This window comes from Euprymna scolopes, chromosome 13 (genome assembly GCF_053919585.1).
Source record: "Euprymna scolopes isolate OS-2025 chromosome 13, ASM5391958v1, whole genome shotgun sequence".
Taxonomy (NCBI): Eukaryota; Metazoa; Mollusca; class Cephalopoda; order Sepiida; family Sepiolidae; genus Euprymna; species Euprymna scolopes.
In genome coordinates, this window is record NC_136494.1 from 64,529,731 (window position 1) to 64,554,317 (window position 24,587).

Below are 24,587 nucleotides of genomic sequence, written 5' to 3' on the forward strand. Positions count from 1 at the left end.
GTTATTATTTAAAAAGCCATTCTTAACATGGGGAAGGGAGGGTGTTTTGTACCTATTCTGTACTTTAACCTTACAATTGAATAAAAACATCATAAAACTTTAATTAAACGTGGAAAACGATTTTAAAAAAATAGCGCAGATCACTCTCTGCATTAGCACACACACAAAAAAAAATAAAAAATAAAAAAATAATCCCATATTTTAAAAATTTAAATTCATTTATGTACTTACCAATTTTTTAATTTTATTTATGTTAAGGCTTTTCACTCATGAAACATTACGTTTTAATTGTTTAGTTTATTTTCACGGCATTGTTTGCATAAAAAAGTTTGTTTTAACTTTTTCTAAACTGTTTCATTTTTACGACATGCCTCAACGTATTATAAACACCCTAAGCCCCCATGTTAAAAAAAAAAAAAAAAAAAAAAAAAAACGCCCTTCCATAAACCTCGAAAGCCGTTCTTAATATGGGGAGGTTGAGGGTGTTCATTCCGAAAGTTATAACATGGGGAAGTTAGAGTGTTTATAATATATATTAAATAATTATAAGAGTCGTAAAATTAACGAAGTTGCTATCTATTATTTATTGCAAAAATTGCTTGAAATTTATTTATTTGACAAAAAAAAATTAAATTTTGGTACTCCTTGGGCGTTGAGTTCCATGGCGACCAGTAGAAAAAAATAATAGTCGCTCCCTTAGTCTCCCACCCCACCCCGCACGTAACATATTTTATTTACTGACGTTGCCGTAACTAAACGATTATTTGTCACATTTACAAACATTTATTTATTTATTTATTTTGAAAAAGTTTTACTTTTTATGAATATTAAAAGAAAAATGGGTACTCATGCAGAGAGTGATCCATGCTGAAATAATAACGTTATTATTTAAAAAGCCATTCTTAACATGGGGAGGGGAGGGTGTTTTGTACCTATTCTGTACTTTAACCTTGCAATTGAATAACAAAAAAACACGATTTAAAAAATAGCGTGGACCACTCTCTGCATTAGCACCGAAAAATGTTACTAAACATTTATTACTAATTTCCCACTTTTACAAACATTTGATTTTAAATTTCTTTTTAAATGACGACTTTTATCGACTTTTTTTTAAAAATATCCCCCACCCCCCAAATGGTGTTTTTTTCCGAAATCCGTTGTTAACATGGAGAGGTTGAGGGTGTTTATTCTGAAAGCCGTTCTTAACATTTGTGGAGGTGGACCTAATGTAAAAAAATAAATAAATAAATAAATTAAAAAAAAAACTAAATCATTTACTGATAACTTCTCACTTTTACAAATATTTTTTAATTTACATGCGCGGATGAACAAATTGTTGAATTGTTTTGTAATAAACTTCGGGATAATTTTTTGGGTAAATATTTACATTTAGGTACATCTCCACAATTTTCTTTTTTTAAATGACGACTTTTATTGATAAATAAATTTACTTCTCCGCAACTTTTATTGATAAATAAATCTACTTCTCTGCCACGGGCACTGAACCCCTCCTTTTTTTTTTCAATAGTATTTTCGGGTGGGTATCAGTTAAATTGTGCAAATAGCCCCCCACCCACAAAAGTGGTGTTTATTCCGGAAGCTCTTCTTAAGATGAGGAGGTTGGGGGGGGGGTGATTATAAGGTGGACCTAATCTAAAAAAAAAACAAAAAAAAAACAAGTTTTTTATGCGCACATAAGCAACTATTTTTTTTATTAACTTTTTTTTTTTACTTTTTATTTAAAAATTAGTAAATTTCAATGAATAGAATAATAAATCATTTATCATTAATATGTGTTTTTGGTTTTGTGTTGAATGAAACTTTTTTTTTCATTACAACAATAATGAACCAATTTAAATCTTCCGGCATGCGTTTAAGGGTTACGAAATTATCAATACATCGTTTAGTTACTAAGACAACGTCAGTAATAAAAAAAAATGTTACGTGCGCATGCATTAGCCTTGACTAGGGGGGGGCTAAGGGAGCGACCATTAAATAATTATGCTGGTCGCCATGGAACTCAACACCCAAGGAGTACCTAAAGTGAAGTGGCACTTATGCACTTATGTTATCGTGCTATTTTTTAAAATAGTATTTTTATGTTAAATTCAAATTTTACAATGTTTTTCTTTTATTAATTTGTTAAGTGAAAGTACAGATAACACGATCGGTTTCTAATGTGATGAAAATCTAGCCCCCCCCCCAAAAAAAAAAGGGGTACTCTGGATAATAACAAAACATTAAAATTGCCTCAGTCTCGAAAGATTTCTTCTCTACTGAGCGAGGAAAAAAACGGTGAAATGTAGTTCACCTTCTGTTTCTCCCCCCCCTCTCTCTTCCTCTCTTAATATCTCTCTCTATCAATCTCTCCCTTTCCCTCTCTCAATCTATCTTTCTCTCTATATCACCCTCTCCATCTCTCTTTGAGCCCCTTTCTCTCTCTAACTCCCTCTATCTCTCTCGTTTCCTCTGTCTCATCCCTCTCTGTTTCTAACTCTCCCCCTCTCTCTGTTTATCTATCAATCCCTTTATCTCTCTATCTCCTTTCTCTATTTTCCTCTCACTTTCTCTTTTCTATTTATGTATGTTCCTCTCTATCGGTCCATCTCTAATCCCTCATCCTATTTTAGTCTCCTAAATTAATTACAGTGAATAAGGCATTGTCAAAACATGGATAAATCCTATTTTAGTCACCTAATTTACTGACTGTGAGAATAGAAGTTATTTGGAAATTACTGCTACCTTGAATAGTACCAGAAGTAACTGGTAAAACCTTTCTAATTAAATTGATTTTGGCAGCCATTTGGTAACAAAATGACATAGCCTTAGCCCTTGCTGCATGAGGAATATCTGGGACCTTGCTGCCAAGTAGAAGAATTATTTATTCTACTTTAAAACATTTAATTTTTCAAAAATCTCATGTTCGACATCTCCCAAACATCCAATATGGGGAAAAATATTGCAAAAATGCAAACTTATTGTTTAGGATGAATGCACAATGGTACGCAAAAAATCACTTGAGGCTCTTGGTCGATCCTTGCAAGATTTGCGTGGCAATGTCAGACCATTTGGGAATGCAGTAATATTGCTTGCAGGAGATTTCAGAAAAATGTTACCTGTTATTCTTCAATCAACACCAGCAGATGAAATAAATGCTTGTCTCAAATACTCTACTTTTTTGTTCCATGTGAAGACATTAAACTTAACTCAAAATATGCATGTCCAGTTGCACACTGTTCGATCCACACAAAAACTTTTGCATCACTTGTCGGAAATTGGGTACGAAAAAGTGCCAGCTGATCAGAGTTAAGGGCAAAATTCTTTGATTTTTAACTATATGTGTGTGTGTGTGTGTGTGTGTGTGTGTGTGTGTGTGTATGTATTGTCCAATCTCTAGGTAAAATAGTAGAGTGGACTGGATTCTCAAACTTTAGTAGGGCAACTAGACTAAGAGAAGGAAAACATGAAATAGAATTTGTCTTTTTCCACTTACTTGGCATTTCTTCGATCAAATCCATGAATTATGGAATCACAATCTTGTTGACAAATAACATCAGCCATCATCCTTCTCACCATATTCAGTTGAACATCTTACATGTTCACATGTGTTAGGCCGCTTTTAGAAATTGACTTTCAAACTAATCTATCTTTCGCTAGGGCTTTATTTGTCCTTCTTTATTTCAACTCCTTCCTTGTCACTTCCACCCATGTTTTCCTTGGCTTTGCCCTGCCAACTACTACTGAATGAGAATCCCAACTCAGATGGAACTGCAACAAAGCAGCTACTGGAGAAAAATATCCAAGACGTGTTGATTTGTGGAGTGCTTTTCATAATTAGTATTATTAATTATAGATTATCTAGTTTAAACGTAGATGGCTTCAAACTTTTTTTTTTGTTAGTATCCTGGTGTATTATTTTTGTATTATTAACTAAAATTTTCGTATTATATGGATTCTTTAGACTACTGTTCTTGCGTGTTATTTTCACAACATTTAAGTCGATGTAACTTCTGACCTTCTTAAAGTGTATCTTGTTAAACTCGAGGAATCTTTTTATCGAACTCGGGAATCTGCACAGAATTCTAAACAGAACACTTTATTTAATCCATAGGTTAGCATGCTCCTCTTCCGTCAGCTATAACTGACTAGAAGTACTAAGTAATTCACAATTGTATTTTGACTGTCGCCTGGAAGAGTGTAACTTTACAACTGAATTTTACCAAATACTCTATCTACCACACCACGGGTTCTTGTGACGCTCAAAACACAATTGTGAATTACTAAGGATTTCTATCCAGTCATGGCTGATGAAACGAAAACATGCTACTCCCGTGGCAAATAAGGATGGTGGTGGTGGTGGTGTTGCTGCTGCCGCTGCTGCTGCTGCTGCTTACTAGGAGTTCTCACACATGTCATCATCAGAGATTACTCACTGAAAATAATTGATGGTGCTCTCTGGAGTCTGAGTGACGACAAGTCTTCCCAGATCTCCAGTACTCTCCATCTTTTTTGATAACTTTTGCAAATGTCTTTGCGTCATCGCAACAGTCACTTGCCATTAACTTCTGGTTGTCAATGATCATTGGTCTTAACTCGAATTTGGGTTGCAACAAGCCTTCTCAAAGTCCCAGTCCTCTTTGCACTCATCCAGTAGTTAATGCTTTCTTTCCTCCTTGACCTTTCTCGATTGTTTAGTGTGGTGTTAATCGATGCCAACATTCCAATTTTTGTGGGAGAGAACATAGTCAATTTACAACTTTGCAATGTCAGTTTTCTTGGTTCCATGTGGTGTTCTATCTTTTTGTTTAACTGCTGTAACAGTTTCTATGTGATTGTTTGTTTGTATTTCATGTTTGTTAATTTCCACATTCAAGGATTTTCCTTAAGATTTCAGCTGTTTTCAGCATCACTCCTGCAACTGCCAGCGATTCCAGCTTACTTCTGAAGCCTCTAGCGCCTCCAGCTCAATTCCTGCAGCTTTCAGTCACTCTAGTTTACTCCTGCAACGACTCCAGCTCACTCCAGTGGCTATCCAGATAACTCCTATAACTTCCAGCAACTCCTAGCTTTCTTTCTTGATTATTATTAACCCTGGTCTTCTTGATTAGATCAGTTCATACTTCCATGCCTCACAGGTTTCTTTGATTTTCATTTCCCAATACTAGCTTCGATTTGTGTCTATATCATCTGGCTATATGTTCAAAGTCCAGACATTTGCACAGTTCCAAATAGACTGTTTTCCCCATGCAATCGTATATTATTTTTGTTTTTTTTTAACTAGTTTTCTGCATTCACTTATGCTCTATTATGTATTTCGATATGCAATAGTTTATAGTGCTAACCATTGAGCTTTTTCCACTGTCAAAGGTTCTTCACAATCACTATGGTTATTTCTCTTCTCCTGCAATTATATTAACATTCCATAGACTTTGGCATCATTTCATTTTTGTAAGGTTGCGACAAAACGACATTTGTCTCTGACAATCATTCCATAGAAATAAAAACTTATTTCCTTTGTACTCAGCAAATCGAATATTTAGTTCTATTTAAAATGCTTCGCTGCGACTTGAAAACATTTGTATGACAACAGCCGCTGCATCTGACCAAAGGTATATAACAACTATTCCGTGAACCTGGCATTGTTGGTGGCAAAGCCGACAACTAACCGGTTTACATGTTGTTTAGATTGACCTTCTTGCTGAGTCACTCAGGTCTCTTGAGAAGAGAAGAATTCTGATTGGCTGATATTTATCCACAACTGTAAAACTATTTTTTTTCATCTTCTTCGTTTAGAGAGAATCTTCTACTTTAGTTTCATTGTTTCGTCACTATAATTATTGTGCTAGAACTTGGATTTAAAAAATCGTATAATTGTTTTGATTATTTTATCAAAAACAATTTTAACAAATATTTTTAAGCTATTTTAAAAAATTTATTTAAAAATATTTTACTTTATTTTCTAAATTAATTTATTTTCTAAATTTATGCTTTAATTTATTAAAAAATATTTATTTTCTAAATTTATTTTTTTAATATACTTTGAAAATTATTTTTAAAAATATGTATTTATTTTCTGAACACATTTATATATTTAATTCAATTTTTAAAATTTATTTTTTATTTAATGAAACATGTTTTTCATTTATTTGAAAAAGATAATTGTTTTTCATAATTCATTTCTTTAATTTATTTTTTCAAAATTACCTTTTTATTACGTTTTAAAATTTTCAGACGAGCTGAAAACTGGATACTTTTTAAAATTATTTACTGATTTCTTTCTTCAGGTTAAGGTGGGTGACAAAGAAATGGACGTGATGGACGGTTTTCGTATTTACATCACCACAAAACTACCCAATCCTGCGTACACTCCAGAGATTTCTGCTCGTACATCAATCATTGATTTCACTGTCACCATGAAGGGTTTAGAAGATCAACTGTTGGGAATTGTCATATTAAAAGAAAAACAGGTAAACACAAAAAGGTTTTTATATTGATGTTTTCATTCAACTTTAATAATTTTTCAAGATCAGAGTGTAGTATCTGTTCTGATGTTATACTAAGGCAATTTTCATTTTTGCCTACTGCCAGAGTGCCTGGTTTTTGGGGAGCTGGTTTTCCCGCACATTAAAAAGGACCTTGTGTCACAATTTGCTCGCGTGGGGAAGCAATTTAATAGCAATAAGCATGTTTCCTTTTATTTTATTTCATGATTTTATGCAGAATAGGAACCTCGTTATTATCCACATATTCCGGGAAGAAAGATATCGAATGAAACCGTTGTGTGTGTGTGTGTGTGTGTGTGTGTGTGTGTGTGTGTGTGTGTGTGTGTGTGTGTGCGCGCTCGCGTGTGTGTGTGTGTGCTTCACGAAAACGCTGGCCAATGTTAGCAAACAGTTATAGAAAGAAAAAACAACTATAATCGAAAACAATCCCCAGATGCTAATTTCAATGGAAAAAAAGTTACTTGTACATGTTGAAACAATATTATTATTTAGAAAGCTGTTTTTAGCATGGGGAGGGAGCTTTTTATCAATTCTATTCTTTCACGTAACAATTGAATAAAGAAACAATACCGTAAAAAAACAATTTAATAAACAAAAGATACCATTCGACAATTGTTGACTGTTGCGATTTCATTGGCTAAGCGTTTCGGAACCTTTCAGTTGCACTTTAAAAAAATCATTGAAAATTTTATATCTATATCATTAATTGCTAGATGAAAGATAATGTTTTTGAATTGCAACAAAATGTACATTACAAAAAATAAATCGAAGGCAATTTTTTGATTCAATTTAAATTAAATTTTTATACCTTACTTTCTAAAATTTATAAAAGTGCACTTTGAAGATAAATAAATTTCAAATTAAATCTTGTACCTTTATTATTAAAGCCTATAGCAAAAACATTTTGTTTAACAGTTTTCATGCCTTGGATGAAATGCTTTTCTAACTTTTATCTTATCTTATTAAGATTATGCTTTAAAATTCTCCTTCTCTCTATTTCAGTTTGTATTTCTCACACCACAGCTCATTTTTGCAACCCCCTCTTTGTATTATTACAGGTCTGAATATTCTCTCTTTTTCAGTTTGTGTTTCTCCTCACACCACAGCTCATTTTTGCAACCTCCTCTTTGTATTATTACAGGTCTGAATATTCTCTCTGTTTCAGTTTGTATTTCTCCTCACACCACAACTTATTTTATGCACCCCCCTCTTTGTGATACAGGTCTGAATAATGAGAAAATATAAATTTTTTTAACAAAACCTTTAAAATAACGTTTTTAGATGAAATTGTTTTAAACATCTTTCAGAATAGAAAATCTTTAAAATTTAATAAGGAACATATTTCATATAGGTTTCATTAACAAATATTCAGCACATAACGAGAAAAATAGAGATGAAAATTTCAAAAGGAATGTATAACTGGTTACAATCAATAGTAGTCCTCGCCAGCGAAAGTCTTTATTATTATTATTCTATTATTATTATTATTATTTAAAACATTTTGTCTCCTGCTCTTTTGTGCGAGGACTAATATATATATATATATATATATATATATATATATATATATATATATATATATATATATATATATATATATATATAACTTGAGTTCCATCAGTTATAATCGAAACCGAAACCAAAACTCATGAAGAATTCGTGATAAAATAATTTATGACAAGAAATGGAAGTACATAACAATTAAACGACCTGGATGTAAGCATAACACTGAAAATAACACACACGCTATTGTATTAATATATAGATGATTGAGCTAAGAGCCAAACTAATCGCAGATTCGAGATCAATACTTTGGATCAATGCTCTTATCAATTTCATAAATTCTTGAACCTTTTTTAAAAATTCATTATTCAAAATTAAAAGTATGTAAAATACCATTAGAAAAAAAAATGTATTCCGATATTTTTATCCGACCAAACAACAATTATGCACATTCTTATTATTTGGATTATTACTCTTCTCACCTTAAATGTTATTTTCACAATGTTTCGGTCGATGTAATCTCCGATATTCTTCAGGTGTATCTTGTTGAATGCATGAATCTTCTGTCCGACTCGGTAATCTGCACAGAATTTTGAATAAGTATTTAACAAAAAAAGCTACAATAATATCAGTGTCTTCATTTACACTGAACATCTACAGAACGCCAACATCAATATATTACATATGAATGAGTCTCCTGTGGAATTTTCACAGATCCCGCTAGTTTATTTAACAGTAATACTGTAATACACATAAATACACAGAGACAAGTTTTCTTCATATATTAGATGTATTTTTCTCTGTTAAGCAATAAATTATAAGCATGTAATTATTGCAGTTTATATTACGAGCAGGATCCATGGAAATTCTACAGAATGAGAAATGTATTTAATCAACAAACGTGGTTTGATAAAGTTAATATCTTTATGGATAATGCAAAAAGTGTTCCATTTTTTATTTAACATTTCGCTGACTTTTTCTTTGCTGAAGAACTGCTACACATCGAATTTACTGCGATTTCTTTTCTCACACCATTACTACAGTTGTCATATATTATTAGAATGGGGTTCTAAAACGAGGCTCCATCAAAGGTAGGTCACTCTCATTCTTTTGCAGGGTTGTCAGATTGTATTTTAAAACCAAATGTCGCGAATTTAACATTTTTTTTCAAAATCAGTTTGTCCTTCAAAAATTGTATTTGGCCTTTTTCAAAGTGTAACGGACAGACTAACTAAGGAAGAACAAGCAGAATATTATATTTTATAAGAATTTCTATTCTTTTTGTGTGTTTATGTGTGAGTATATCTGTGTGCATGCGTGGGTGGATAGGTGTGATATAGATGCTGCAATCTTAATATCTATTTCATTGAGGAAATGGTCATTTGACACCGATGTCAACAACACCTGATAAAAAGTGACATGTTTTTGTGACATTAGATTCAGGTCAAGTTGTGTAGGTGTCCTCAGCAACATAAAACATGATAGCGAGATCAGTTAAATTAGGTAGTTGAACAATTAACAGTTGAAAGTGAATCCATCCGGCCGACAATACAGGAAATACACTGTCTAAAGTGAGAGGTCAGGTTGCTTTAGATGATAATTAGACAAAAGTCAGCAGGAGTGCCCCCCTCTCTATATCTATCCTTTAGTATAATGAATAATGTTATATATGTATAATTTTATGAGCATATTTAAAGTGAAATAACGACTACAGAACTTGTAGATACTTTTAATTAAGCAATAGTTATATTATTATGCCATGATTGGCAAATGTAATCATAATTTCAACGATATTCGTTTTAAGTTTACTCAAGTATTCAATTAGTAAACTTACCAATACCCAGTTTGAATGCATTGAACAAAGAAACAATTTTTTTTCAAAAGGCTTAATACATATGTAGAGCTTTTTTTAAAATGAAAATATATAAACACCAGAAAAGACCCTACGGCAGATGCTAAATAATTGAACCCCTGCTGAGACGCTTAAATAGAACACTATCAATCCATTTTCCACACAAAAAAAAATCCATAAATGTCATTTTCTGTTTTTTTTCTTTTTTTTTTACATCAGCATTTTACGAATCGTACTTTTTTCGTATTTCATTTTTTATTTACGATTTGTTTTTTTCTTACATTTCTTTTTTTTTACATTTTCACCCCAAACAAGGCACATTGCCACTTTGTTGTAGGGGGCTACTATCAGGGACATAGGCATCAGGGGAACTGTGTAGGGAGTTGGGTAGCAAGATGTCGGTTCATGTTGCACTTGAACTTATGCATGTCAGTACAGTTGGGGAAGCAGGGACCCGGCAGGGAATTCCAAAGTTTAGCTGTCCTGGGGAAGAAACTACTGGAGTAGAAGGCTCTCTTACATCTAGAGATCTCTACTGTGAAAGGGTGGGATTTAGCTGCTTATCGGGTTTGTCGGGGGTATTTACGTCGAGGGGGCACAAGTGTTTGCAGTTCGTCAGAGCATTCACCGCTAAAGTACTTGTAGAAAAGGCAGAGGAATACAACATTTCGTCGATGGGACAGGGGCTGAAGTTTTGATGACAGTTCAGGACCTATCAGATTGGCGACTCTCTTTTGAACCTTGTCTAGGAGCGAGAGACTAGTGGCAGATGCACCAGCCCAAATATGACAATACTCCATACATGGGCGAATGCTGGCCTTATAGAGGTATAGGATACTTTCAGCGTTGGTATCTTTCTAGCACAGTAGAGAGAACCTACCTTCTTTGCAGCGGTCCTGGCGATACGCTCAACTCATGTTTCCTGAGAGCGTTAGGCCGAGGAGTTTAAAGGATGTACTTTTATATAAAGAGTCATTGGCTATTGCTATTGGTGGTAGAGAAGGTTTCTTGTAATTATTGAAGGAAACGAGTTTAGTCTTGGCAGCATTGAATGTGACCATCCATTAATGTCCCCATTCCACTACAGATCGAAGGTAATCCTCTAGTGTTTCTGCCATTTCTTTAGATATGTGTTCATTTGTTTTCCTGTCATGTCTGTTATAGAGTATGGTGTCATCAGCATATATACCCATCTCACAGGCAATTTTGTCAGGGAGGTCATTGATGAATATTAGGAATAACAGAGGTCCTAGGATAGAACCTTGAGACACTCCCGCATTTATATCATATTGTTTAGATGTACGACCGTCAAGGACAACCTGAATTTTTCTCTTATCTAAGAATGATTTAATTATGTCATGTATTCTTCCAGTGATATCATATGATCTGATTTTCCTGAGAAGACCTTCATGCCATACCCTGTCAAAAGCCTTAGATATATCTAGAGCTACCGCTCTAACCTTCCCTGCTTTGTCCAGTGAATGCTATATACGTTCTGAGATTACAGTTAGGATGTCTGCTGTTGAACGGGCTTGTCTAAATCCATATTGTTTGTCAGTCAGAAGTTTAGCATCTGTAAGGTGATGGACTAGAGCTTGGTTAATTATGCTTTCAAATATTTTGGCGAAAAGTAGGAGGAGGCTAATGGGGCAGTAATTTACTGGGTCAGTTCTTTTGCCAGAACTCTTGAAAACTGGTACTACAGAAGCAGTTTTCCAGCAGGCAGGAAATCAAGATTCATTAAGACATTTGTTTAAAAGTTTGGAGAGAACTGGAGCTACTTCGGCAGAGCCCTTTTTTGATAGCACAGCTGGGATGAGATCAAGTCCACATGCTTTTGCAGTGTCAAGATTTCTTATGATAGTATGCACCTGAGAAGGGGTGATTTTCAGATCGTCTAGTGTGGTGTCTGTCCACAAAGGAAAGTAAGGGAGAGGGTGGTTGGCAGGGTCCAGTGTGGAGTTTGAGGCAAACCGACTGGCAAGCATGTTAGCCTTCTTAGTTGCAGAGCAAACAACCTCATGATTGTTGGATAGTGGAAAGGTTGTTGATTGCCCATTATTTACTACACTGTTGTAGATTTTCCAGAAGTCACGGGTTCCTAATTTCTATGCTTCGATGCATTTTTTGGTAGTTTCAGTAAATTCTCTCTTAGCTGTTGCTATTTCTTTCTTACAGTTACTTCTAGCTTCTATATACTTCTGCCTGTTTGAACGGGACTTATGTCGGTTAAATCTGTGGTTCGCATGCTGCCTTTGCATGATGGCGGCTGCACAAGTAGAAGTAAACCATTGGGGAGAGTGGGGATTGCTATAAAATTTCCGTATGGGAACATTTGCTTCAATTGCTGTTTTGAACCATTCAGTGGTCTCATTTGCACACTGTTCAGCAGGAAGTGAAAAGATATTTTGCCATTGGGCGTCCCTGATGAGATCCCTGATGGCTTCTCAATCAGCCTTTTTATAATATCTCGTTGTTTTGTGCAGTGGCTCTTCAGTTTTGGCTCTAAAGTTTAGAGCGATTTCAACTATTACCCCTGCATGATCGGCATTCCCAAGTGGGCTGTGGGAATTAGTTACACAGTCATCGAGAACTGTGGTCAGAAACAGATCTAGAAGTGATGAGTGTTGTTCTTGTGGGTCTGGGAAACGGGTTGGAAACGTAACCATCTGTGATAGGGAACGAGATATAGAGAAGTTATATGTTGTCATACCAGCTGCGTCTGTGTGAGTAGAAAATCCAAGCCAGTTGTTGTGGTGGACATTGAAGTTACCAAATACATGCACTTGTGCGCTAGTGTTGAGGGAAAGGTCTGTATCTATGCTGTTATAGACTTTGTTTATTAGGGTACAATCCTGGGTCGAGGGAGAGAGGTAGAGAAAATAAAAGTAGCTAATGTTATGCTGCATGTTAAGTCTAAAGCACATAAAGGCCTGATCGTCCGATTCTAGTTTTATTTCTCTAGTCAAGGGGAGAGTGTTCCGAATATATACTCCAAGCCCGTGCATATGTCTGTCAGAGTCCTTACGGCAGAGTGGAGATATCCAGGCATGTTAAAGTAGTTAGAGGGGATGGAGGAGTGTAGGTTAGTCTCACTTAGTGCTAAGATATACGGGGTGTTTGTTAGGAGAAATGCTTCGACAGAATTTAAATTAGTTCTAAGCCAACGGATGTTTGTGAATGCAAGCCTCAAGTGAGAAGGCAGGTTGGTTTTGTTTGAGTTTGGGCCTGGTTTTAACATAATTTTTTATTGTACTGTCATTTTTTTTAAGAGTATCAGTTAAGGTAAGGGGTGCTGAACAAGTGGTTATGCAGAATACCAGACACAAGCAGACCATCAGTTGTCCTGCCATCTACTAGGATTGTGGCCTCAGGATAGCCCATCGGAGATGAGTGCAGGGTCCCTTTCCATGCGCGACATGGCACTACAAACAACCCGATATTATACAACTGTTGATGGAGCAGCCGCTCTAAGCGCTACCAAAGAGTTAGGGCTCCTGTACTACCAGTCGGGAACAGCAGCCAGGAACTGTCTATCCAGTACCCTCAACCCATCAGACGATGGTCAACCCAATCTACTTGTACTGGCATTATGGCATTCAAGCACGATTCCACATTTTGTTTTATTTTATGGATTTAAACAAAACGAATATACATAATAAATAAAGCTGGATATAATTTAAAAAACAAAAAATTAAATAAATAAATAAATTTTCCGGTTTCAAAAATTCCGCTGATTAAAAAGAGAATGGTCCATTATTTTTATAAATACAAATAAGTATTTTTTAATTTTCAAGCCCATAAATTTCACATTTTTCTAATGTCTAAATATTTTCCGTACACTATTATTTTTTCTAATTTTACTTGACGATAGACTGTTATTCGTCTGTAGATTGTTTTTAGAAATCGTTTTGTTCTCATTTTTTCACCGCCAATTGATTTTTTCCTTTTCAAAACAGACATCTTCCTTTTAATTCGCTATCCCCCCCTCGTTTAACATTTGTTTTACAATTTTAAAATTAGGAAATGTCCACATATTTCTGCATACAGCCTGTAGAAGAGGACAATAACGTTACAAAACAAACGTAAAACGTTGCTGGCTTGAATAAGCTATCATTCTTTCCCTATTTGTTGACTTTTTGATGGCCCTGAAATAAAGAAATCATTATTTATAATGAATTTTCCACTAATATGATCTCTTGATTCTAAATTCCATATTAATTGAATACTAAATGAAAATGCGATTGGAAGGAAGAGATTCAGAGCAAACGAATGTAAAACATTGCTAGCTTGTATAAGCTACTCTCTATTTTTTTGCTCCATTCATTTAGCTTACTCTTTCCTTTTCACCGTCACTAAAAGTCTGATTTAACATAAATTTGCAACCAATGAAAATTATTCTTGCTCGTTTGAAGCGATAAACTGTGTGAGACGTTAATTTCTTATCAAAGTAATAGATTATCAAAACCATAGATTGGAGCTCAGATGAGCTCCAATCTATGATCCCACTTCCCAAACTTTCAAAAAACACTTGTATAGCTGAAACCACTGTCAATAATTTTCCATACTCTTTATCTGTGCCTAAACCTAAATGTACATTCCATGAACAAAATCTTTTTCTTAGAACTGTACGCTTGTGGAACTCCTTTCCGTTTCCCTGCATTGATTCTTCACGGATTTGATTTACTGCCGCCATCTTTGTTCAACATAATGTCTCACACACTTAACAATTCATACTAGAATTGTCCGCAAGGACCCGTGGCGCAGTGGTTAGAGTACTTGGAAAAATCAATTGCAAAAAGTGATATTCGCCTGAAGGTTGAAGGTTCAATCCTCAGTGTAGGTGACCAAAAAATACAATTGCGAATTACTTAAGACCACTATCCAGTCATGGCTGATGGAACAAGAGCACGCTACCCCTGTGAAGTAAATAAAGGTTTCTGCTTGAAATTACATCCAAATTCCTGAGTTAGATATCAAAGGTTATATTAACCGAAACGTTGTGAAAATCGCACTCAAGATGAGAATAATAGTCCAATGAATCCAAATAATACGAGATACATAGATATTCGAATATTCCATTAAGATTCTCATTTACATCTCAAACACTGAGTTAGTAAAAAAGTTTGAAACATAATTTTCCTTTCTTCTCTCCCCAATTGACCATTTATTTATACCTTTTATACTATACCTTTCTGATCTCTTGGTGTGATGGATTCCAGAACAAGAATTTATCTAGTCTGGTGGAGGTAATACCACTTGGAGAAGGTGCACCATTCCTCGTAAAAGCCTGTGTGGATTAGCTATACCAAGAACTTATTTGGGCCACAAAAATGTAATTTTGAATATTTAGCCAGTGTTTAAAATATCCTCGTGCCAGTGTTTAAAATATCCTCGTGCCAGTTTGTCATGACAAACCATTGTACAGATAGAACTTAGACACTCGACAATAGTGTCTAGTATGCATTTAAGCTTTTTCTTTGTAAGTGCGTATGTATATGAGAGTATATATGAGTGAGTTGAGAACAGTCATTTGCTCTCCTTCAGCTTCAAAAGGCAAGAAGGCTAGTTAAGCATAACATCGTGTATTGGTTTGTTTTCTATCGGTTCTTCTGTTTGGAATGTTGAAATTCTGATCATTATAAAGTGACCGGTTCAAAAGAATGATTTTACTTTAGGCACTAAAATGATTTCGAATGCATGGACGCAGTAGAAAACTTCAAACGTGACATCCAGTTTTGATTTTATATCAATATTTCTCTGGGAGCTTCTGTTTATGCAAATATATAATTTCTTCTTCTAAAATAAAAGGTGTTTTTTAGGAGGCGGCAAACTTTAAGTTGACAACTCTATTTTCTTTACTTGGAGATTTGACAACTACTGTTGGTTATTTTGAGTTCAGCTTGGTTTCGCAATTCATCATGAAGAGACTGACACGCGAGCAGCGTTTGCAAACAGTGTAAATTTATTTTATTTACATGTGATGAATAATTTTACAAAATGGACTTGTCACCTGACCACTTCGTTCATGCGATTTAACCACATTAGATTATTTTCCTAGGGGGTATGTAAAATTCCATGTCTACGCTGATAAATCAGACACAATAGACCACTTAATGCGTTATTGCCAAAATAAACCTAATTTGATGCACAGAGTTAATGAAAATTGTACTTCTAAGATACACCATATATATGCGAGCCATGGGGGTGGGGAGGGCATATGGTCGAAATTGTATTTAAATTATAAATGCCACAAATTAATCCTTAGAAAATATTTGTGTAGTAAAAATATTATTGTGTATTATATTACACAAATATCTTTGAGTAATAAAAAATAGTTTTCTATAATTTATTTCAATTTAATGTTTGCTGCCTCTAAAAAACACACCTTTAATTTTTGGGCGTGACTTTTCTTTTCACTCATACCGTTTTGTTTTTTTTTGGGGGGGGGTTACAAAGGAGTCGCAACTTATCAAGGCCCGGAGGCTACTAGAGGATAAGGGTTAATGAGTGTGTGCAGTAGTCAATGGGACAATACTGTAATAATCGTTAGTAGTGGAAATTTGAAAATCGAATTACTTAAGGGGACGGCTCATCAAAAACTTTTTTTACGTTGGACTTGAAATGTTGTTAGTCAACAAATGTGTGTATAGGATGATACACATGTGAATCCTATATTTGTTGTGACCCAACAGATCACGGGTATGTCTACTACTGCTATATAAATAAATAGATAGAAAACAATTTTATGAAGAATATTCTTATCATTTTTTTATATAGGAACTTGAAGCAGAAAGAACCAAGTTGTTGGAAGAAGTGTCTATGAATAAGCGCAAGATGCAAGAATTGGAAGACAACTTACTCTACCGACTGACCTCAACGGAAGGTTCCTTGGTTGAGGATGAGTCACTCATTGAAGTGTTGCGCATAACGAAAGCTACAGCGCAAGAAGTCAGTGAAAAACTGATAATAGCTGCAGACACGGAGGTCAAGATAAATACTGCCCGAGAGGAATTTCGACCAGGTGTGTATTTTGTTAACCATTCTTTAAAACAATCGAATTACAGAAAGCTAAGAGTTTCGTTATTCACTGGTTGTATTTGTGTACAATATATTTTACTGCTTTTACTTACAATAGCTGAATCATCCAATAACACAAGGTGATAAATTCTAGGTAGAACCTAAATAATGACATACTTATATTTCTTTATGTAACGTTAATCCACATTTATTATTTTTATCATTATTATTATTCATTAACTTGGAGTGTCCACACAAACCATTATTAATAAATCTTTATTGGAAATAAGCAGTGGTGTTCCCTGGAATCTGAGTGATAAACGATCTCTTCAAATTTCCAGCACTCTCTACTTCTTTAAAAACCGCTGCACAAACATTTCGCATTAGGCATAAGTTATTTACTATTTCCTTGTGTTATTTTACAACATGCCAAATATGAAAAGCTGGTCATCTTATATTTGTTTTAGCAAATTCATATTCTCTTGGTTTCATTTTACTTCAGTCGAAGTTATCAAAAATCAAGGGGCCCCTTCCTAAGGGCTAACAATTGAGATTCATAGATATTCGAATCATATTTCTTTTCGTCTCAAATGTTGAGTTATTAAAGAAGTTAAGAATATCAATTTCCTCCCCCCACCACCACCAATTGATCAGTTAAATATGTTATAGCATACCTTTCTTGTGATCTCTTGGTCTTACTGAATTCCAGGACAAGAATATATCTGGTCTGGTAGAGTATCCAGCTTAGTGTCGTTACATTAGGCAACATAACCTGAAGAAGATGCATCATTTTTCATGTAAAGCACTGTAGGTTAGCCACACTGGGGTGATTTTATTTGGGCTGCAAATACTATGTGATTTTGAATATTTAGTCAGGGTACCCACCCATCAATCCACATAGGCTATCCACAACTTTGGAGATGCTTTTGTAGTGAAGAGTTCTTTTTACAGGGTGAAGGTGCTGACTCCATACCCAACCTTTCCAGAAGGTACATACAGCGCCTAGCCTTCCCAAATGGTCACCCATCTAGTCCAGTTTCAATGTTGCTTAACTTTGGTGATCTGGTGAGAACCAGTATGTCAACGTGATTATGCCGTACTTAGTTAGGGTATACTTGTAGGAAAATATATCCTCTTGCCAGGTTGTCCTGAACATTCTCTGTACAAAGAGACCGTAGACACTAGTAGGCATTCACGTTCTATTCGTAGGCAATCAATTTCTATCCATATCTTGTAAAAGTATCCATACACTCCAAACATTTGTATCCACCCTAAGTGCAATGCAATGATTTTTGTGCTATTGTGATACCACCATGTTCTACCCCACTTGACAATGATTGCTGATTCCAACTTTGTGCGTCATGCATTTCTTTTCTTTTGTCTTCTCTAGTCATCTTGTCAGCAACTATAAAGTATATAAGTATAAAAATAAACCAAAATAAAGCAAAATAACGTAAACTCTAACGAATTCTGCAAATATCAATTGGATGTGTGTATGACACCATCGCCCATCTGACCACAAACGTCCACATCTTAGTTGTCTGTTGAGACCGTGTTCATCAGTTGATGTGAACACATTTAGATCTGTTCTGAACCACAACTTGCGTCCAATTGTTCAAACTTGCAACTGTCAACTGTTGCAAACCCAAAACTGTCCACAAAAGTTACAACAATTCACCGTCACACCTAAAATTGCCCACAAACTAACTCTCAATATGTGTCCTTTATCCACTACACCTGGATTAATAATCCTATTCAGCTTCCCTTTGTGTACGTTGGTGAACAACTTCCTCTCCATTGTTCTACCAAAAAACTTGTTTCCTCATTTACTTTGTTATATTTTTCTTCTTTTTTACTCCCTAACACTAGAGGGGGGGGGCGTCGATCCTATCACATTATCAGAAAGAGAAGGAGATCCTTAGTTTTAAAATAGACGTGAAAGATCTCAACTAATTATATGAAAAAGAAAATTTCTAACAAAAGTACAGTAATTATGAGATTGAAAAAAAAAAAAGATTGTGCTAAATGGTCTTCGTGTCCAAATTTTAAATTGTTTTTGAAGAAGTTGAAAATAAAAATAGGAACTTGTTTAATCCAATACAAAGAAAATGGACAGAGTTTATTTTGGCACCTTATTCGGAAATTGGTTCTTGTGATCTTTTTGTATTTTGATTTTGTTTTCAATAACAGAACAACTGTCAATACGAGAATGTTGTTTACAACGGAATCTTTGTTTTACAAAATCGATGCAATGAAACCAGTTGTATATCAAAAACAAATATAGAATGAATTGCCAAGTTTCGTTTTATTATTTAGACTTTCTCACTATCAAAATGAATTATAAAGTAAATTCACAAATCTTAATTCTGTACCAATATCAGACGCAGGTTTATAAAAATAGTGTTTAAAACGGAATTTTACGCATAGGATTAGATAAGGCTAGAAAAGCGAAAGAAATCCATAAGAAGTTAAGTTTTAAATTAGATTTTATCGTAGTTAAAGAGTTACAATTTTTCTCTAATGAGAATTGAAAATCACATAAAGGAGCACTCTCCATCATAGCCTAAACATGCAGCTAGTTGAATTATGTTTGGTTCTAAATTGTTGCACTTGTTAAAAGGTGCACAATTTTGGTAAATTGGAAAAAGTTTGTAATTGTAATTTCTGCATGTGTCTAGTGAAAAGCCGGATAGATTTACCAACCTGACATCATCGGATTCAGTGTGAAGAAAAGAAATACTTGATATTGCGTAGCAACAAGGGAAAGTGGATATTTTTGGGACAGCTGCTCCCTTCTCTATGGAAGATGAGATTGGGAAGACAAGGCGTACAGGATATATATATATATATATATATATATATATATTTTTTTTTTTTTGTGTTTTTTCATAGTATAAAATAAAAAGAAAACCCTCAGAAAAAAACTATAAAACTCCCCAAATGATAATAAATTTTATAAATCGCTGCTATTAAAAAAGAAATACATGCAACAAAAAAGGAAAAGAAAGATTACCAAAATACTGAATATTGCTACGTATCGTCTATACAACAAGACTATAACTGTTTACATGAGAAGCCATCGTGCAGATGATCTGCTGCTGTGAAAAAAAATTGTCTACAGTTATGTTATTTCATGAAACATTAAATATTTACTGAATAATGAACGAAAAATAATTTAATTTTTTGTGTAATTCAGAAGGGAAGATTTAATATCATTTACTTTTGATTATCCCTTAAATCAGGGCCGGTTGTTTTCATTGAAAATTGATCAATTCCTGAACATTTTTTATGCCATAAATTATCCTCAGAGTACAGTGGTTTATTATTTGTATAAGTCTTGCACCTGCATTGGAGATGGCGAAACATGAAACACAGAAAAACAATGCATTACGTGCTAGCTGTATCTATCTAGTGTTGCCCAGGAATACTTGTACTTGTTTGTTTTACAAAGAAATATAAACGGGGATGATCGGACTTGTTTTTTTTTTTGTTTTGTTTTTTTTTGTTTGTTTTTTTGTTTGTTTTTTTAATAGGATATCAGGATAAAGTTTTTACCAATCATCTTGAACAACATTTTTTTTATTATTCAAAACAATAACGACCTTTTCTACAACATGATTCCCCTCTGTCACTCTTATAAAAATGGGTTTGAAATTCTCAATATAAGTGGTAATCTGAGGGTAATAGGTTAGGAGAATATGCATAATAGGGCAAGATTTCCTAAACAAATCTTTCTAGTAGATCTTTGGTCAGTATTGCTGTGTGAGGACGAGCTATATCATGGTGGAAGATTATTCTCTTTCTGTTGATTAAAGAAGGTCGTTTTGGGATCAACATGAATGAGAATATTGCAGAAAAATTATGAACGATGTTTTAATAATCAGAAAGAAAGAGTTATAAATCAATCATTGTTTAATCAATAAAAATATGCATGAAATAAATTACAATGGTCTAAAATATCACTTCTACAAATCGGCAACAACTTTTGCGCCGGCATGATATTTCAAGATTCGTTTTATTAAATGACAAAAACAACAATATGTAAATAAAAAAAAGGGTTTAATCTATAGCGATGATGATGATGATGATGATGATGATGATGATGATGATGATGATGATGATGATGAGGAGGAGGAGGAGGATGAGGAGGAGGAGGGATAGGACAATGATACTTGTGAAACCGAATGATGTGGTTTCTTGCTTACACTGTTGTATTATGCCATGGCTCCAAAACGTTAGGACTTCCTGTGTTTCACTATATTGTTATATTAAAAATTAAAATTCACTAAAATAATCAACAAAAAATGTGGCACTTGTACATTCAGCAAGACATTAAAAAAAATGAAAATATTGAAAAACGTTATATTGTAGGTATCCGCTATGGAATGAAGTTCTCCGAAAAAAAAATCAATCTAATCAAGTAGTTTTTTTTTTTTTTTTTTTTTTTTACAACAAAAAACAATTTGTTATGATATCGATCAAAAGGTAGCCATGTTTAGATTTTTAGGAAGAAAAGCTATCATTTAACATGGGGAGGGGATGTCGGCACTTTAGGCCGATTTATCTCCCTGTGGCGTGTTCTAAAAATCCAAACATATCTACCTTAAGTGCGCTGTCATATAAAGATGTTTTTCCACTGTAAAAAAAAAAAAAAAAAATACTCGATCAAATTACGTGAAATTTTGTTTTGGAGAACTTCAGTCCAAAATGGATACGTACAATATAACTTTTTTCGATATTTTCATTTTTAATGTCCTGATTAAACTGTATAAGTACCAAACATGTTTTGGAAATTAAATTCTGCATGAAGATATTTTGGATTATTATCATGATAGAATAAAAAGGGTGAGTGACATATTTTTTTCACAGCGCCGTCACATTCGTGAAGAGAAAAATTATTCCCACCTAGTATTTACGTAAAATGCTTTTCCATAAAACTAGTTGAATTCGTTCAAAGTATTGAAAATAAAAATTAACAAATAATATCTCTAAAAGTTGTGCGTTTAATTTACTAGCACGCCTCAAATGTCAGGTCACCTGTGACATGGAAACGGATTGTTAACAGCATAGACTACCTGACATTTGAGGTGTTCTGTAATGACCAGTAATATATCGTCAGGCTTAAGTATCAGAGGTTCTGGTTTCGGATCTTGTTAGGTTCGGTCATGGAGTTAGACGACGAAACACGTGTTCGTAGGCAACTATATTTTAAATATTGTTTTAGAATAAAAAAATATACTCATACGAATTAAACTACACATAAACGTTCATGTATCATTCCCGAAGGAAATCACCAGGCTAACAGTCAACCTGATGATTTCCTATAGGAATAAGAGATGAACGTCTCTGTGTAGTTTACTTGCTATGAATATATTTTCATGCTGCTACTGAGCTCTACTCACGTATTGAGCACTGGAAATAAATACTGAAAAATATATATGCAGTATTATATATATATATATATATATATATATATATATATATATATATTTGTAGTCATCAATATACAGTCCTATTTCGTTGTATCAAACTTCATCAGTGCTGCTAGACTAGCATCTCTCCCAAGCCGAGGATTGAACCTAGAACCATCACGTTGACAGTTCTACCGATCGACCCACGGGAGAGGCACCCGTAAATTATCTCGCCAAATGTCTACTTTAAACAAACATTCTGGTCCCCCCTCGCCAGACTTTCACGAAAAACACCCGTCTTGCCAGAACCACTATCAACAATTACCCATACTCTTTATCCGTGCCTACACCTAAACATAGATTCCATGAACAGGGCTTCTTTCTTAGAACTGCTCGTCTGTGGAACTCTATTCCATTTGCCTGCTTTCCAGCTGACTACAATCTGATTGTCTTCAAGTCCAACGTGAACAAGTTCTTATTGAACCGTCCCCCTAAGTAAATTCCCACTAATGTTTACTATGCTAAAATCACAATGACTAATATATACCAATTAACCCTTATCCTCGAGTGGCCTCTGGGCCTTGATAAGCGGTGACCCACCCCACCCCCCCATGTAAAAAAAAACAAAAAAAAACTTGAAGATAACCTTTGGTACTTCTACAGAATCACGGACCGTGCTATATATTTTTTTCTTTAGAGAAAATTTTCAAGTTAAATTAATTGTGACAGTATCTTTTGTTTATTAAATTGTTCGGTGAAAGTACAGAAGAATTAACAAGGCCCGCGTTTAGAATGGGTTTCTAAATAATAACGTTATTATTTCATCGTGGTACAATAAGCGCATTAGTACCTAATGAAAATCTAACAGATAAAAAATAAAAATTATATAATATATAATATTACGCGTTTAAATCCTTTTGAAAGTTTGGTCCGTATTTCAATGAACAAACTCTAACACCATATGCAAATATTTTTTTAAAAATAAAATTAAAATAATTATTTATGTTCACAGCATTCAATCATAATCATTCGTTTTTTCATTTTTATTCGCAATTCACATATACGCTCGTTTTTTCGTGCGAATAAGTTTGCAATATCGTACGAATAATTTCGCAATATCGTACGAACAGATTTGCGATACCGTATGAAGATTTTTGCAAGCGTCAACATTACCCAACGGATTTAATAAGTCACAGTAATTTATACTAATCCTCATACCGTATGTGGCATAGGTGAAAATCGCATTTCAAGTAATATCCCTTTAATATACTTGCGCATCATGCAAAAAATGTATTCTCACCCAAAATTTAGGAAAATTATCGTGTAGAAATTTAATTTTTTAAAAAATCAGTTTTCATGATTTGCCGATCTGTCATTCATTATTACTTCACTAACTTATAGACTGACTTATCTCCCCTTGGTTTATGGAACTTCCGCTCTGATCCACAAAACACGATAAAACTGATTTTATTTTTAATTAAAATTCTATTCGATAATATTTCCTTTTTTTATTTTTTGGTGCAGATAATTATTTTTGTCTCATACGTATTTATGTCAAAGCATTTTGCTGTTAATTTATTTGGAACTGTGATTTTTCACCTTTGCTTCATACTGTATAAGCACCTTTGCAATTAATTTGTTTTCGTCATTTATTTCTTTAATAATATCTTACAGCAAAAGTATCCATGGAAACGCATTACAAAATGCCATTTCAAACGTGCATATAAGACAACGATATACCAAACAGTGTCTTTCTTTCTCTGGGGGTCTGCTTTTAATGGTTACGCTTTCTTTTTTCAGTGGCAACTCGAGGAAGCATCATCTACTTTTTGATTGTCGAGATGAGTATGGTGAATGTCATGTATCAGACATCACTCAAACAATTCCTCGGTCTGTTCGACCTGTCTATGGACAAGTCAGTCAAATCACCTGTGACATCGAAACGGATTGTTAACATCATAGACTACCTGACATTTGAGGTGTTCTGTTACACGTGTCGCGGACTTTACGAGAAGCACAAGTTCCTCTTTACCATCTTGATGACGTTAAAGATCGAGATAGCTCTCGGACGACTGAGGAATGAAGAGTTCCAAGTCTTCATCAAAGGTAAACCATTATTCATTGAATTCTTTCCTTCCAACTTAATCAATACATTTTCTTCTTCGTTTCATGCCCAACCTGTACTTTTGCATGTCTGTGAGACGTGATCGACAAGAAAACGGCAAACGATAGGACAGGGATGTAAAGGCCTTCATGATAAATTATATCACACAACAACGTCTCAACTGATACAGTCAC

General features: G+C 34.2%; 1 protein-coding gene across 1 annotated transcript in view; it reads left to right on the forward strand.

The window, feature by feature from the left end:
- The window catches only part of LOC145292051 (dynein axonemal heavy chain 5-like), a 579,775-nt gene that overhangs the window by 449,831 nt on the left and 105,357 nt on the right, over nucleotides 1-24,587 (forward strand). Inside the window, exons 69-71 of the mRNA XM_080138079.1 lie at nucleotides 6,285-6,467; nucleotides 16,639-16,882; nucleotides 24,090-24,395. Coding sequence (XP_079994205.1) covers nucleotides 6,285-6,467; nucleotides 16,639-16,882; nucleotides 24,090-24,395 — 733 coding nt within the window. The remainder of the gene's footprint in view (nucleotides 1-6,284; nucleotides 6,468-16,638; nucleotides 16,883-24,089; nucleotides 24,396-24,587) is intronic.